Source organism: Schistocerca gregaria, chromosome 1 (genome assembly GCF_023897955.1).
Source record: "Schistocerca gregaria isolate iqSchGreg1 chromosome 1, iqSchGreg1.2, whole genome shotgun sequence".
NCBI classification, from domain to species: Eukaryota; Metazoa; Arthropoda; class Insecta; order Orthoptera; family Acrididae; genus Schistocerca; species Schistocerca gregaria.
In genome coordinates, this window is record NC_064920.1 from 411924630 (window position 1) to 411941776 (window position 17147).

Here is a 17147-nt window from a genome sequence, read left to right on the forward strand (position 1 = left end):
GTTTTATGGGAAAACTCTTGAAGCTTTTTAAATAAAACAAACATTATTGACATTCTATATCTTTAAATTTAAGGAGATGGGACCTGGATAAACTGAAAGAACCAGAGGTTGTACAGAGTTTCAGGGAGAGCATAAGGGAACAATTGACAGAAATGGGGGAAAGAAATACAGTAGAAGAAGAATGGGTAGCTTTGAGGGATGAAGTAGTGAAGGCAGCAGAGGATCAAGTAGGTAAAAAGACGAGGGCTAGTAGAAATCCTTGGGTAACAGAAGAAATATTGAATTTAATTGATGAAAGGAGAAAATATAAAAATGCAGTAAATGAAGCAGGGAAAAAGGAATACAAACGTCTCAAAAATGAGATCGACAAGAAGTGCAAAATGGCTAAGCAGGAATGGCTAGAGGACAAATGTAAGGATGTAGAGGTTTATCTCACTTGAGGTAAGATAGATACTGCCTACAGGAAAATTAAAGAGACCTTTGGAGAGAAGAGAGAACCACTTGTATGAATATCAAGAGCTCAGATGGAAACCCAGTCCTAAGCAAAGAAGGGAAAGCAGAAAGGTGGAAGGAGTATATAGAGGGTCTATACAAGGGCGAAGTACTTCAGGACAATATTATGGAAATTGAAGAGGATGTAGATGAAGATGAAATGGGAGATACGATACTGCGTGAAGAGTTTGACAGAGCACTGAAAGACCTGAGTCGAAACAAGGCCCCCGGAGTAGACAACATTCCATTGGAACTACTGACCGCCTTGGGAGAGCCAGTCCTGACAAAACTGTGCCATCTGGTGAGCAAGATGTATGAAACAGGCGAAATACCCCCAGACTTCAAGAAGAATATAATAATTCCAATCCCAAAGAAAGCTGGTGTTGACAGATGTGAAAATTACCGAACAATCAGTTTAATAAGCCACAGCTGCAAAATACTAACTCGAATTCTTTACAGACGAATGGAAAAACTAGTAGAAGCCGACCTCGGGGAAGATCAGTTTGGATTCCGTAGAAATACTGGAACACGCGAGGCAATACTGACCTTACGACTTATCTTAGAAGACAGATTAAGGAAAGGCAAACCTACATTTCTAGCATTTGTAGACTTAGAGAAAGCTTTTGACAATGTTGATTGGAATACTCTCTTTCAAATTCTAAAGGTGGCAGGGGTAAAATACAGGGAGCGAAAGGCTATTTACAATTTGTACAGAAACCAGATGGCAGTTATAAGAGTCGAGGGACATGAAAGGGAAGCAGTGGTTGGGAAGGGAGTAAGACAGGGTTGCAGCCTCTCCCCGATATTATTCAATCTGTATACTGAGCAAGCAGTAAAGGAAACAAAAGAAAAATTTGGAGTAGGTATTAAAATCCATGGAGAAGAAATAAAAACTTTAAGGTTCGCTGATTACATTGTATTTCTGTCAGAGACAGCAAAGGACTTGGAAGAGCAGTTCAACGGAATGGACAGTGCCTTAAAAGAAGGATATAAGATGAACATCAACAAAAGCAAAACGAGGATAATGGAATGTAGTCGAATTAAGTCGGGTGATGCTGAGGGAATTAGATTAGGAAATGAGACACTTAAAGTAGTAAAGGAGTTTTGCAATTTGGGGAGCAAAATAACTGATGATGGTCGAAGTAGAGAGGATATAAAATGTAGACTGGCAATGGCAACGAAAGCGTTTCTGAAGAAGAGAAATTTGTTAACATCGAGTATTGATTTGAGTGTCAGGAAGTCATTTCTGAAAGTATTTGTATGGAGTGTAGCCATGTATGGAAGTGAAACATGGACGATAAATAGTTTGGACAAGAAGCTTTCGAAATGTGGTGCTACAGAAGAATGCTGAAGATTAGATGGGTAGATCACATAACTAATGAGGAAGTATTGAATAGGATTGGGGAGAAGAGAAGTTTGTGGCACAACTTGACCAGAAGAAGGGATTGGTTGGTAGGACATGTTCTGAGGCATCAAGGGACCACCAATTTAGTATTGGAGGGCAGTGTAGAGGGAAAAAATCATAGAGGGAGACCAAGAGATGACTACACTAAGTAGATTCAGAAGGATGTGGGTTGCAGTAGGTACTGGGAGATGAAGAAGCTTGCACAGGATAGAGTAGCATGGAGAGCTGCATCAAACCAGTCTCAGGACTGAAGACAACAACAACAACAACATATCTTTATTCTTCATGTCTACACATTTGCTGCTCAGAGCCATTTGAACCATAACACATGTATTAGTAATTAATCTGTTAGCAATAAGCCATTACAATCCTGTTTCTGTGCCTAGTACTATGAAGTTCTACCTATTGACTAATATCTGTGGTTGTCTGCAAATATTGCACATTTTTACAAGCTTTTGACCATGAAAGAAGGAGGAAAATTTACCGTTTAGGGAAACTGGATGTGATTAGCCTAAGGCCCTAAGTGATGCCTGTAGCTAATGATTTTTTTTTTTTTTTTAAATCAAATGATAACACTGTAAAATGGAATCAGTATACTGGTGGTTATAATCTGCCCAACAACTGAATGTGATTTGCACTTAAATTTACCTCTTACTGGATTGACATACACCTAGAAATGCTAGAAAATTGTATATTCCTTTACAATGGCTGTCATCTGATATAAATGGACAAGGAATGCAGCAAAAATGAATGAACTATTTATTCTATAAAAATGATCAAAATTATTATAAAAATGTCATAAATAAATATCATGTGGGAACTTCTCAAATGAACTTGACATTCTTATGTCAATGTTTTCATTCTTTAATATCATCTATATAACTCACAATGAAATCAAATTCTAGATTAACTGTGAGTATACACTCAAACCACAAGATTTAAAAATAAATTCTACAAAAACAGGAGCCGTTTTCTAAGTGATAGTTTGTCTTCCCTGTGGTTTCTCTAAATCATTTATTGCAAACATCAAGATGCTGCCTTTGAAAAGGATGCTACCATTTTCTTTCCACATTCTTGTCCAATTCAAGATTATGCTCTATCTCTAATGGGTTCACCCAAAGTATACCATAGATATAAACAACAGTTACATACTATAACTAAAAGGGCAGGAACTGTTTTTAGGTGGCAATTTGTCATTTTATTGCATTGGATGTTTCACTGCAGGCATTTAAGAATAAGTAGAATAAGCTAAAAAGTTCTCAAAGTGTTAGTAGTTACTGTTCTGGTTTCCAGCTCCACAAAAGTTGAATGCCTGCCAGAGGAAATGGACTTATATGACCGTTAGAACTTGCTGCAGTGCTGGGCTCTTGGCATGAGTGCACTACGCTTCTAGTCACACAAATAGGCTGATGAATAGGCTGATATAAATGCGGCCACTCAGCGAACACTCAGTCAGTTCTGTACTTATGTTGATATTGTCAGTTATTATCATCACTGTACTATGGCCTATTCAGTGACAACTTCACTCGCATTTAGTTTTTATTTCTGTTCACGATTTGGATTGTCTCTCTCTTTTCTCTTCACCTGCTGATGCCATTGTGACGAAGGTTTCTGCTTTGCACTTCATTGTCTACAGTCGTTGCTTTGGTTTCGTCCTTGTCTGTGCCCTGACCATAGACAGTCACCTGTGTTTAGCCTCGCTACTGCTTGGTGCCATGTTCCCTTCCGTAGCAGCCCTTCTGCCTTGTGGCCACAGGTGTTTCCCTCCTGGGCTTTGATGTGCGCGCTGGTATCTGGCTACTTGCGGATACAGCAACTGTAGCAGTTTTTAACATGTCTTTTATGCTAATGTATTAACTGACTAGTTCTCCTTTATACTGAGATTCATTTATCACAATCCAGAAGGAAGTGAATGAAGGATCCTGGTTGTTTGATATAACTTAATTCACAAACAATAGAAATTATTGCTATACTTTTCAGCAGAGTCTGACCTGAAAAAGTTGTTTTGATTATAAATGGAAACAACAATGAAGACTGCCATGAAGTCATGTAAATATCACACTCCTTTAGGAAGCCGTTAAAAGGCTCTTGACCAGATTATTTAACTATCTCACAGTGTGACTACTGAAATCTAGGAAATTAGTTGTTTTTGAAAATACTTGATTCTACAGCTGACAGCCTAGTTCCATTGAGCATGATAATGCAGAATACTTAAATATGAAGCTGCTATATGAAAGATGTTTTCCTCAGTAAAAGATGCGTTGTTACTTTTTTATTTTCTTGAAGATTTCCCCCCCCCCCCCCCCTTCCCTCCTCCAGCCTTCCAAAGTAGTTTTATGTGAATGACTTCCAGTTTTGCTATGATGTATTGTTCACAGCACTGTTCTTACGCAGTCTTCTGTCTATGATTTCCTTGATGGGTAGGATCCAAGGCACCCCTTATTTTTTTACCATGTCATTAAAATTCCAACAATATATGTAGCTCTTAATGTATATGACAGCACTCATGGATAGTCAAGATAGAAACTGTTGCTGAACAGATGCACCTAGGTAAATATAAACAGTATCACATTACCATAGGCCTGATCTGATTAAAGGAGGAGTTACTATGTACAGAACAAAGTTGAATTGAGCCATAGGCCATAAAACCCTAGATAGTACTGCACTGAACACTTCTTTACGTGCTGTATTTCAGCAGTGTAAGTAGAAACAAACATAGTAGTTGTTCTGAAGTGTACAGATCATAAATGGGAAATGTTTTAAACTTTCAGAGTAACTTAACATAAATAATTGTCTACTGGTTGTATACAGTGATTTCAATGTTGATTACATTCAAACAGTTCTGGACAAAGGCACCTGGAATCACTGATGTCTATAACTTTGCTCTGACACTTGCAATAACATTTCCAACAAGAATAGGGCATGGTGCCATAACAATTGATAATTTATATCTAAATCCAACTATATTTCATGAAACAGATGGGTGTCTCATAATATATCATTTTCTGGCCATTATGATCAAGTGACAGAAATTAAATTTACAAAAAAATCAGGTTTAAACTCAGAAGGGAAAAGTAAGATTTCACAGCATTGTAAATACTGCCTCAGATATACTATTCAGGGAGAATGTACTTAATGAAAAATGGGAAGAAGTTTACCAAGGACACACAGTAGATGAAAAATTTATTTCTCTCCTAGAAGTTTTCTTACATTAATATGAATCCAGTTTTTCTTCACAATGGCGTGGGCACAATTATATTGGCAGGTGAGAGAAAGGGAAGCTAACATCTGAGATTAAAATGTGTGTTAGGAGGAAAGTGCTTAATTTATAGCAGGTGAATAACTTTAATCAAGACTTACAAGTTCACTACAATCTGCCATGTAAAAATCTTCACTGCATCAATAAAAAGAAAAAAAAGTACTACACACAAAAATTCCTGATTACAATAACAAAGTAAGGACAGTATGGATCATTATTGGACATGAAACAAAGAAACCTGATGAAGCAAATGCTACTCAACTTCCTGAAGCCAGTAACTGTGAGACAGATGATATTAAATTAAATTTATGGGTCACTAAATTCTTAAAAGTAGCTAAAAAACAGGGATATAAATAATCATTAAAGGCAGGTCTGTTAAATTTACTTAAAAAGTCATTGCATACTCTGCCATCAGTCACCAGTTTTGCTAATTTGCCTGTTAAAAGTCTACAAATATCATTAGGTCACTACAGTAGCAACTCTTGTGACTATGGATGGCATTGTACTGTATACCAATCTAATGCCGAGTTGGTAGCCCCCAGCCCTCCTCTGAGTTACCTTTGTAACGAGGCTATAAGTAAAGGTATATTTCTTGAAAGACTGAAATAAGAAGCAGTACCATCCATTTATAGAACTGGATGTATGCTAATGACCTCTTAATTACAGACACACTTCTGTCATTCCATGTTCTCTGAGTTTTTGGCTTTCGTAAAAGCTTCTCTATGGATAAGAATTTATAATATCACAAAATCAACTGCAGTTAGAAGTAAATAAAACAAAGATGTTGGCATTTTCTGTGATATTGCTAACATTTTTGGTCATCTAGACCGTAAAATTCTACTATGGAAAAACAAACTGGTATGGCATTAAATGCATTCCGTATGCAAGGACGGAGGTGCATCTTAGCAACAGAAAATAGGTGATCACATTAGAAATGATAGAATAGGAATAAAACTAAATTCAGAGTGGGAAAACCGTAAATGTGGTGTTCCACAAGCTTACATCCTTGATTTCCTCCTCGTCTTGGCCTGCATAAATGATTTACTCTGACTATTGGAGACATCTTCAAAAACTATAAAATGTTCTCTTATGACAGAAATAGCCAAATACACCCATACCAGACACAGCCAGGAGAATAATGAAACAAGATTACAACTGGTTCATGGTTCACATCTAGGAGCATAACCCTTAATTTCACAAAAACTCATGTTATGTAGATCCAGACAAATTTTATTCACTTACAGATACCAGAAGTAGAGATCAGTCGGCATACACTCGATGGTGCCCCATGTGTGAATTTCCGAAGCAACTGCGTCACCCTGTGGATAAGTTAACCAAAAGGCCTCCTTCTGCCTGCTTTTCACATAAAAAGGGTACCTCATTGTGTTGACCTACTGGCAACACTGCTAATATAGTCTTACCATTATATGTATGTAGCTTATATGTAACTGTCTTCCAAGTCTCATCTTTCAGAGATGGGCAGGAATTAATTTTTGGTCATTTTTATGTTTAATTTGTGCATTTTGTTGCTTGATGTGTCATATCTTTTCAATGGAACGTAAATTGTTTATCCAATTACAATTTTTTTCTGTGCAATAGTGTATTTATGCATTATTCCATATGCAACTATTATGCTTTGTCTGTGTACTTCATAAGTTGAGAAATCAATGAAAATATTTCTGTTTATATAAGATCTACATGAAAAGAACAGTCATACTGAGTATTTTCAATAATAATTTTGGACTTTGTTTTTTGTTCTATTGAAAAAGCAATCTGTGAGGGTCGTGGCTATGCTCGAGGAGAAGTGGGGATTGCTGCAATTGATGTTCGACATCCTCATCTGGTCCTCTGTCAAATAAGTGACAGTCAGAGTTATGTCAGTACACTCACAAAAGTGAATATATTCAATCCTGTTGAAGTAAGTTTTGCCCTAGCTATATACAAAATTTGTATAAATAATATTTTATTTATTTTTGAAATATGGTGTAATGAAACTGTGATAATTCAGACATTTATTACAGGATTAGTGTTTCTGAATTGTGCAACAACTGTAGTGGTCACTGGTTTTATATCAAAGGGGTCACTAAAAATGTAGTTCCTTTGAAGGTTTAATATCATATGATGTGTAGAAATACTGAATAACCTGGCATATGTAAGAAGTACATAATAATACTGAATAACATGTTACAAAGTTTTGGAGCAAAACGCATTTTTGATTTTACTGCATACGTTATGATCAGAAGATGGCACTCTGTGAAAATCAGAACTGTAATAAAAACTATTTTCATTTGTATCAAAATTGAATTTCAGTTGTGAAAATTGTTAAATTATAACTACAAAGAATGGCTTGCCAATAATTACTCTGAGGAAGTTAAATTTCAAGCACTGTCAACAGGAACACTTAAAAGCAGAAAAAGTTTGTCTTATATTTCAGAAATTTTATGTTCCTTTCTCATAGAGAAAACAGGGATTTGTTGGGAGGTTTGTGAAGGGAGGCTGAGAGGGAAGTTGAGAGGGACCAATCTGTTGTGAGTACAGAAAGAGACAAAGAAGAAGGGGAAGTCATCAGAGACAGCAGATCAAAGATAGTACATTGACAAGCACAGTACCAGTGAGGGTGGAGTAAAGAGAAAGAGAAATAAAAAATCATATTCATAATCCAATTAAGAACCAGGAGGAAAGCAGAAGAAGTGTGTGGGAAACCTAAAAGGGAGACGCAAAGAAACTTGTAGATAAAATAGAAATTCAAGAAATAATAATATTCTTTATTCATAAAAAATATTTGGGATCTTAATGGGGGTTAAGCCCTTGACAGTACTAGGATGCATGGATATATAGGGGACTACTGTCCTATCTATGGTGTTCAAGGGAACTAGCATTCAGCAGGAAGACCCAAACATTATGTATGGGGTTTAGTGTTTACTCAGGTGTCTTGAATCATGCTGTAGAGCAAATAGATACTGGGTGGCCACAATATGAACAGTTCTTCTGTGTTCATTCTGAAGTTCTGCCAGTTTAGTTACAGTCATATCACTATAAAAAAAGACATGCAGTGAAAACATTAGTTAGTAAATAACATGGATGGCTCCAAATGTTGCTCTGCCTTTGATGTTGTACCATTTAGCATTGGTGGAACTGGAGTAAGTGGTAATTGGTGGATGCAAGAAACAAGTTTTACAGTGCGAATGACGTGAGAGTTGGAACTGTGGGGTAGGGATAAAGGTACTGGGAGGTCATATTGTTTTACACAAATATTACAGAGGTTAGATGAGTTACTGTTGATGTGAGAATATTGTCAGAGAGAGATGATCTTATTTCAGGACTAGACTTGTTAAAGTCTTATCCTTGTTGGTGTACCATAATGAAACATTTGAGGCCTAGGTGGCACTGTGTAAGAAAGGGGGTGCAGCTGAGTTTTTGAAAGTGGGAGCTGTGTTTGTCAGAAAGTAAGTAGAGGAGATTATCTGGGCAACTTGTTTGTGGGTAAGATTTGTAGTAATAGGGGAAGATTTGAACCTTTCAGCTATGTAGTGGAAAACTACATGAAGCCAAACTGGGCTGTTGTTAAAAGGCTATTCTCAGGAAGATAGAACAATGTTGTATTGTAAGCTATCTTCTCAAAAATATTTGAGAATGTGAGAAGAAGAAAAATGAGTCTACAATTAGAGGTCACTTGTGTATCTCTATTTTCTTTATAAATAGTTGTAACTGTTACATTTCAGTCTTTCAGAAAATACATCTTGACTCATCGACTACAGATCAAAGGTTGTTTAGCTGTGGAATATGATAGTATGACTCTCTTTTCAATCACCACATCATTGTGGAGTGTCGTTGTAACCGCCGTCTGCTTCACGTCTGCTGTGCAGCGAGCTACGTTAATTTAAATATTAACTGTGTTTTTCTTACTTGTCACTTCTTCTTCCGTGTGTTTTTGCTTTTAGGAAGCTTTAATTGTCGAGTGCCATTAATAGTGTTCCATAGATTTCGTGTTTGTTTTGAATACAGTCAGAGAGAGTCCCTTTAGTCAACCATAGTGCCAGTAGTGCTAGTGTTTGTTTTCAATACAGGTCAGAGACAGGTAGTGCTATTTTCATTGTTTTCTACAAGAAGTGGCTAGCAATCACAGTTTAGTCAACAATCAGCCGCCTTTAGTGAATTAGCAGTCTAGTTAAAAGTTGATTAAGTCTCTTCAGTAAATTGATTCCTTAGGATGGATAGGATGTGTAACTGCTGTGTACGGACGCAGGAGGAGCTGGCCACTCTTCGCGAACAGCTGAGCGTGTTGATGGCCGCGGTCAGTTGTCTTCAGGCTGCTGCCTCGGAGTGTAGCGGCAGTGGGGAGTCTGGTGCGTCGCAAGGTTCACCTCAGGTGTTACATGCTTCACCCACTGTCCCTGCTGTTGAGACATCTTCGCGGGTGCCGGGCGCGGTTGGGCCACCATCTCCCAAAGGGGAGTGGCGGGTTCAGCGGCGTTCGTGGCGCGCGCACGAGGCGAAGGGTAAATGTGGAGGCTGGCCATGTGGCATCGCCCGCTCTGCCTGTGAGTGGACATGTGGCTGCTCCTTCGGCAAGGTCCGAGCAGGCATACAGGGGGAGGGATTTATTAGTTATTGGGAGCTCCAACGTTAGGCGGGTGATGGAGCAGCTTAGGGAAAAAGCGGAAAGGTCGGGGAAGAAGGCCAGTGTTCACTCTGTCTGCTTGCCGGGGGGTCTCATCCAAGATGTGGAGGAGGCCCTACCAGCGCCGATAGAGAGCACTGGGTGCACCCGACTGCAAATTGTTGCTCGTGTTTGCAGCAATGACTCCTGCCGTCTGGGTTCAGAGGTCATCCTCAGTTCATACAGGCGGTTGGCTGAATTGGTGAAGGCGGAAAGCCTTGCTTGCGGGGTGGAATCAGAGCTATTTGTAGTATTGTTCCCAGAACTGATCGTGGTCCTCTGGTTTGGAGCCGAGTGGAAGGCTTAAACCAGAGGCTCAGACGATTCTGCGGAGAGCTGGGGTGCAAATTTCTCGACCTTCGCTATCGGGTGGAGAAATATAGGGTCCTCCTGAATAGGTCAGGCATGCACTACACCCCGGAAGCAGCTACAAGGGTAGAGGAGTACGTGTGGAGTGCACATGGGGGTTTTTTAGGTTAGAGAATTCCCTCCCTAGGCCCGACAAGACGCCTCCTGAGACACGGCAAGGTAGGAGTAGGCAAAATGCAACAGGGAATAACAATATTAATGTGATAGTTAACTGCAGGAGTGTCTATAGAAAGGTCCCAGAACTGCTCTCATTAATAAATGGTCACAACGCCCATATGGTACTAGGGACAGAAAGTTGGCTGAAACCAGACGTAAACAGTAATGAAATCCTAAACTCAGATTGGAATGTATACCACAGAGACAGGCTGGACAGTGAAGGGGGACGCGTGTTTATAGCGATAAGAAGTGCAATAGCATCGAAGGAAATTGACGGAGATCCGAAATGTGAAATGATTTGGGTGAAGGTCACGGTTAAAGCAGGCTCATACCTGGTAATCGGATGTCTCTATAGGCTCCCGGGCTCAGCAGCTGGTGTGGCTGAGCACCTGAAGAATAATTTGGAAAATATTATGAGTAGATTTCCTCACCATGTTATAGTTCTGGGTGGAGATTTTAATTTGCTGGATATAGACTGGGAGACTCAAACGTTCATAACGGGTGGCAAGGACAAAGAATCCAGTGAAATTTTTTAAAGTGCTTTATCTGAAAACTACCTTGAGCAGTCAAACAGAGAACCGACTCGTGGCGATAACATGTTAGACCTTCTGGTGACAAACACACTCGAACTATTTTAAACAGTTAATGCAGAACAGGGAATGAGCGATCATAAAGCGGTTACTGCATCGATGATTTCAGCTGTAAATAGAAATATTAAAAAAGCTAGGAAGATTTTTCTGTTTAGCAAAAAACAGATTACAGAGTACCTGACAGCTAAACACAAAAGTTTTGTCTCAAGGACAGATAGTGTTGAGGATCAGTGGACAAAGTTTAAAACCATCGTACAATATGTGTTAGATGAGTATGTGCCAAGCATGATCGTAAGAGATGGAAAAGAGCCACTGTGGTACAACAACCGAGTTAGAAAACTGCTGCGGAAGCAAAGGGAACTTCACAGCAAACATAAACATAGCCAAAGCCTTGCAGATAAACAAAAATTACGCAGAGTGAAATGTAGTGTGAGGAGGGCTATGCGAGAGGCGTTCAATGAATTCGAAAGTAAAGTTCTATGTACTGACTTGGCAGAAAATCCTAAGAAATTTTGGTCTTGTGTCAAAGCGGTAGGTGGATCAAAACAAAATGTCCAGACACTCTGTGACCAAAATGGTACTGAAACAGAGGATGACAGACTAAAGGCCGAAATACTAAATGTCTTCTTCCAAAGCTGTTTCACAGAGGAAGACTGCACTGTAGTTCCTTCTCTAGATTGTCGCACAGATGACAAAATGGTAGATATCGAAGTAGACGACAGAGGGATAGAGAAACAATTAAAATAGCTCAAAAGAGGAAAGGCCGCTGGACCTGATGGGATACCAGTTCGATTTTACACAGAGTACGCGAAGGAACTTGCCCCCTTCTTGCAGCGGTGTACCGTAGGTCTCTAGAAGAGCGTAGCGTTCCGAAGGATTGGAGAAGAGCACAGGTGATCCCCGTTTTCAAGAAGGGACGTCGAACAGATGTGCAGAACTATAGACCTATATCTCTAACGTCGATCAATTGTAGAATTTTGGAACATGTATTATGTATTAGTATAATGACTTTTCTGGAGACTAGAAATCTAGTCTGTAGGAATCAGCATGGGTTTCGAAAAAGACGGTCGCGTGAAACCCAACTCACGCTATTCGTCCACGACACTCAGAGGGCCATAGACATGGGTTCACAGGTAGATGTCATGATTCTCGACTTCCGCAAGGCGTTCGATACAGTTCCCCACAGTCGTTTAATGAACAAAGTAAGAGCATATGGACTATCAGACCAATTGTGTGATTGGATTGAGGAGTTCCTAGATAACAGAACACAGTATGTCATTCTCAATGGAGAGAAGTCTTCCGAAGTAAGAGTGATTTCAGGTGTGCCGTAGGGGAGTGTCATAGGACCGTTGCTATTCACAATATACATAAATGACCTGGTGGATGACATCGGAAGTTCACTGAGGCTTTTTGCGAATGATGCTGTGATGTATCAAGTGGTTGTAACAATGGAAAATTGTACTGAAATGCAGGAGGATCTGCAGCGAATTGACGCATGGTGCAGGGAATGGCAATTGAATCTCAATGTAGACAAGTGTAATGTGCTGCGAATAGATAGAAAGAAAGATCCCTTATCATTTAGCTACAAAATAGCTGGTCAGCAACTGGAAGCAGTTAATTCCATAAATTATCTGGGAGTAGGCATTAGGAGTGATTTAAAATGGAATGATCATATAAAGTTGATCGTCGGTAAAGCAGATGCCAGACTGAGATTCATTGGAAGAATCCGAAAACTAAGGAAGTAGGTTACAGTTCGCTTGTTCGCCCACTGCTTGAATACTGCTCAGCAGTGTGGGATCCATAGCAGATAGGGTTGATAGAAGAGATAGAGAAGATCCAAAGGAGAGCAGCGCGCTTCGTTACAGGATCATTTAGTAATCGCGAAAGTGTTACGGAGATGATAGATAAACTCCAGTGGAAGACTCTGCAGGAGAGACGCTCAGTAGCTCGGTACGGGCTTTTGTTAAAGTTTTGAGAACATACCTTCACTGAAGAGTCAAGCAGTATATTGCTCTCTCCTACGTATATCTCGCGAAGAGACCATGAGGATAAAATCAGAGAGATTGGAGCCCACACAGAATCATACCGACAATCCTTCTTTCCACGAACAATGCGAGACTGGAATAGAAGGGTACCCTCCACCACACACCATCAGGTGGCTTGCGGAGTATGGATGTAGATGTAGATGTAGATGTAGCTTGTTGAGACTGAGATAAGTGGTAATGGAATAGAAAGTTAATTACAATCACTCAACAGAGGAAAAGCATCTGGATCTGATGGTTTACCTGTAATTGTGTATAGATTATGCAAAGAAACTTGCTTACCATTGAAACACTTCTCCTTGCAGTATATACTAATGAGTGACACAAGATTTTTGGTCATAAGTTGTAGTTTCCTCAAGTAGTTAAATGAGGTTATTGCAATTTCTCCCACAAGTCCAACTCATCAATCACAATGTAGGAAATGGGCAAGGGCAGCCGGCAGGGACAAAGTGCAGTGTAGACTGTGTGTGCCCTGAGACCGATTGGTGGTTGTGAAGGCCCTACAGGAACCCTGAAAAATGATGGCCAATTGGGTTCTGGTGAAGCTACAATAGGTCCAACAAGCCAGTAATGGATAATCCTATTGCTTTCATGAATGGAACAGGCTGTGGAAAGGATAGACCAAGAACCTGCGGTGAACATGGATTATCATTTTAAACAATGAATATTCGGACATTGACAGAGAAGGCTGAGGGAGATATTCATTGACAGAGAAAGTTGAGAGAGATGGTGGATATGATGGAAAGGGGGAAATTGGATTTGTTTGGGTTGGCAGAAACAAGGTGGAAAGGAGAAGGAAGGAGCGAATTGAGAATAGGCTGTCCATTATATTTGAGGGGATTCCTGATGGAAGGAGAAATGGAATGGGAGTAGTAATGACAGACGAGTTAAAAGAAGACGTGAAGAGAATAAGTGACAGGATGATGAAATTAAAAATATCACTGAAGAGACATACAATGGAGATATTATAAGTGTATGCCCCACACATAGGCTGCACTTCTGCAGAAAAACAAGAATTTTAAGTAGGAATACAGACACAGGTGGAGGAAAGAATGTGATTATAATGAGAGGTGAAACAAGCACGTTGGAAGAGAAAGACAAGGTTATGAAGTGTGATTGTATCAGAGGGTTGGGGCAATCAAAATGAGGAAGGTAAAAAGACTTTTAGATTTGTTGCCAAAGGAATGTTTTGTTGGTAAGAAACTCTTGTTTCAAGAAAAAGGAGAGCCACAAGATTACCGGTCACATTAATAATTTCAGTAGAAAGTTGTTGCTGACTATTGAGTATGATTGAGAAATGAATGGGAACATAACAGGTCTCAAGGTAATACCATCAGAGGCCTTGGATAACAACTATCAACTGCTGATCATGAATGTTAATGGGGCTAAAGAAAGGGACAGAAAACCAGGATAGGTTTGTAAGGATATAGAAGCTGAAGGAAGAAGAGAGTAGGGATGATTGCCTCAGAATATCGAAGTAAAAATATCCGAATGATAGAGGAATTGGGTAGATTTGGGAGGGGGGGGGGGGGGGGGGGAAGGAGGAGTAATGTTCTGTCAACATCAATGTCATTAGAGGTGGGTAGATTTATGAGGACATTAGCTAGTGTGGCAGAAATAGCATGTGGTAAAACAAGCAAAAAAGAGATGAAAGGAAACAACATGGTGGAAGGAGAGACTGTGGTGAAAGGAAACATCATGGAGGAATTAATAAATGAAAGATATGGTGCAGAAGAAGAATAGATTCTTTAGTGCATGCTTCCTGAAAAGAACAGTAGAGACGAGAGAAAAGTACCAGACAAGAAAGGCAGAGGCAAAAAGGAGTGGTGGCAGAGGACAGAAGAAGGTGGGTGGATGGATGTGTGGAGTAGAATGATGGAGGAAACTAGTGCAGGTTCAAAAAGGTGCTATATGAGATGGTTAAAAGTAAGATATGGAATTATATGACAGACTATATTCAAACTGTGAATAAAAGTGGCCAATTGCTAGAAAATAAAGAACAACCTAAGATCATGTGGTGAGAATATTTTGAAGAACTCTTGAATCCATACGGACACCTCTGGGAGGAGGAAGAAGAGGAACTGCAAACAGAAAAAGATTTATCATTGAGAGAAACTGAAGATGCATTGAGGAAGATGAAAGGAGTGAAGGCATCAGGTTTGGATGAGCTGAGTTTAGAGCTTGTGAGAATATCAGGAGAGGTGGGAATACAATGGTTCTATTGAATGATGAAAACTGTGTGAACAGACAAGAGGACTCTAAAAGACTGAAGACGGGAATAATGGTCCAAATCCTCAAGAAAATTGAAAAGAGTGCAAAAGTTATCACAGAATCACACTGATGGGCCATTGTGCAGAGGTCTTTCAGAATGTTTTGTAAACATGAATTTGGGCAAAAATAGAAGGAAGGACATGAGAACAAGAACATTAGTTCAGAGTGGGAAGGCATACAATAGATCTGATTTTCACTCTAAGACATGTGAAATTATTATTAACAAAACTTCTAATTTTTTAGGGTGTACTCATCCATTTGCTTTATATCTGCTGCTGCCACGAGCTCATATTGTCGACTGTAACATGGTTTTTACACCATGAATGATCAATACAAACATTAGGTTTCAGAACCTTTATTCTAAATGATGTCACAATTATGCTGACATGCTTACAACACTGACGTACATCTTACTTAAGCAATTACATGCTTCTTGCAAAATATCTTCCAAGACACTGCCCTATCATGCCAACATGGCTGCCTCTTTATATATAAGTCTGAACAACCCTCAGTATTGTTATAAAGGGTTTTTCTAATAAAATTACAATTAAAACTGTTCCCTTAAAATTAATGACATATTTCAACAGTTGCACTGACTCTAATAGAGCAAATGCATTTATTGATTTTTAAGTATTTAACATTTTAGGAGTGTGTGAATACTCAAATATGAAATATTAACAATACTTTTACTATTTTTATAAAATGCAAAAGATACATGGTTTGGAAAATGTTTTTACCAATGTATAAGTTTCCAAGTTTCCCATTGAATGTGGTAAAATAGGTCTTTTATTTATTATTGACAAAACACCTACAGAACTACCTATGTTTACATGCCACTTACAACATTTTCGCTAATTACATTTTAATTTTCTAATCAATTTTGATTTTCACAGTTGGTTTTTCATTTAAATACCACAGACCTTATTTAGATACAGTTTTAACACAAATCCATATCAGTTTCAAAGAATTGACTTTGACTAATGTACTATATTATTTGGTCCAGATTTCACCTAATTACATTAATCCAAAATATTCCTACCAATTACAGGACCTACACACCTTAACACAGCTACAATTCAGTAAATAGTTTTATAGTATCAATTTTGTAAGTATCATCAGTGATTCCTGCTTATTTCAAATTGGCTCAAAAAGTATGTGTTTTAAATGGGTTTCAATGGACTGTTACGTCTCATACAGCTACAGGAACAACACTTTGAACTTGATGCTTCCTTAACATTGAAAAAGGATGTGATAATGTATACAGAAACAAGATTTGGAAGACCCTGGAGGACAGAAGAGTAGAAAAGCAGACTATAAGGAGGATAAAAGAAATGTACAACAAGAGTGTGAGCTGTGTGAAAGCAGGTGAAGAGAGATTGGATTGAGCAGGTGAAGAGAGATTGGATTGGCTGTAATGAAAGAATAGCTTAAGCAGGGAAAAGCATTCTCACCATTGTTCTTCAGTGTGCTGATGTATCAGATAATGATCAGAGTGGCACAAGTAATTGATGAGGGAAAGATGAAAACAGTGATGTTTGTAACCAATCTGACAATTTGGGGAAACGAGGAGGATGTGCCTGAGCAGTTGTATGTATGGCAGTAAATAGTAGAAGGATTTGGGATGAAAATGAGCATGAGTATGATGATTACAATCAGGAAGAAGGAAGGAATCGCAACTAGAATAACATTCGGGGAATAAGTAAGGAAGGTGGAGAGTTTCAAGTATCTGGGAAGTATAATATAGGAGAATGGAAGAAATGACACAGAAATAAATGAGTGGGTGAGACAAGCCGAAGCATTCCAGAAGAGTGTCCAAAGTCTGATATGGAGCAAAGATGTTCCTCAAAACAGGAAAAGGGTTATACAGGGTGATCAGAAACAGTCTTAAAAGCTTGTAAGGTTG

General features: G+C 39.0%; 1 protein-coding gene across 1 annotated transcript in view; it reads left to right on the plus strand.

Annotated features, from left to right (window-relative positions):
* The window catches only part of LOC126349891 (mutS protein homolog 4-like), a 259596-nt gene that overhangs the window by 9581 nt on the left and 232868 nt on the right, over positions 1-17147 (plus strand). Inside the window, exon 3 of the mRNA XM_050002468.1 lies at positions 6926-7074. Within this exon, the coding sequence (XP_049858425.1) occupies positions 6926-7074 (149 nt within the window). The remainder of the gene's footprint in view (positions 1-6925; positions 7075-17147) is intronic.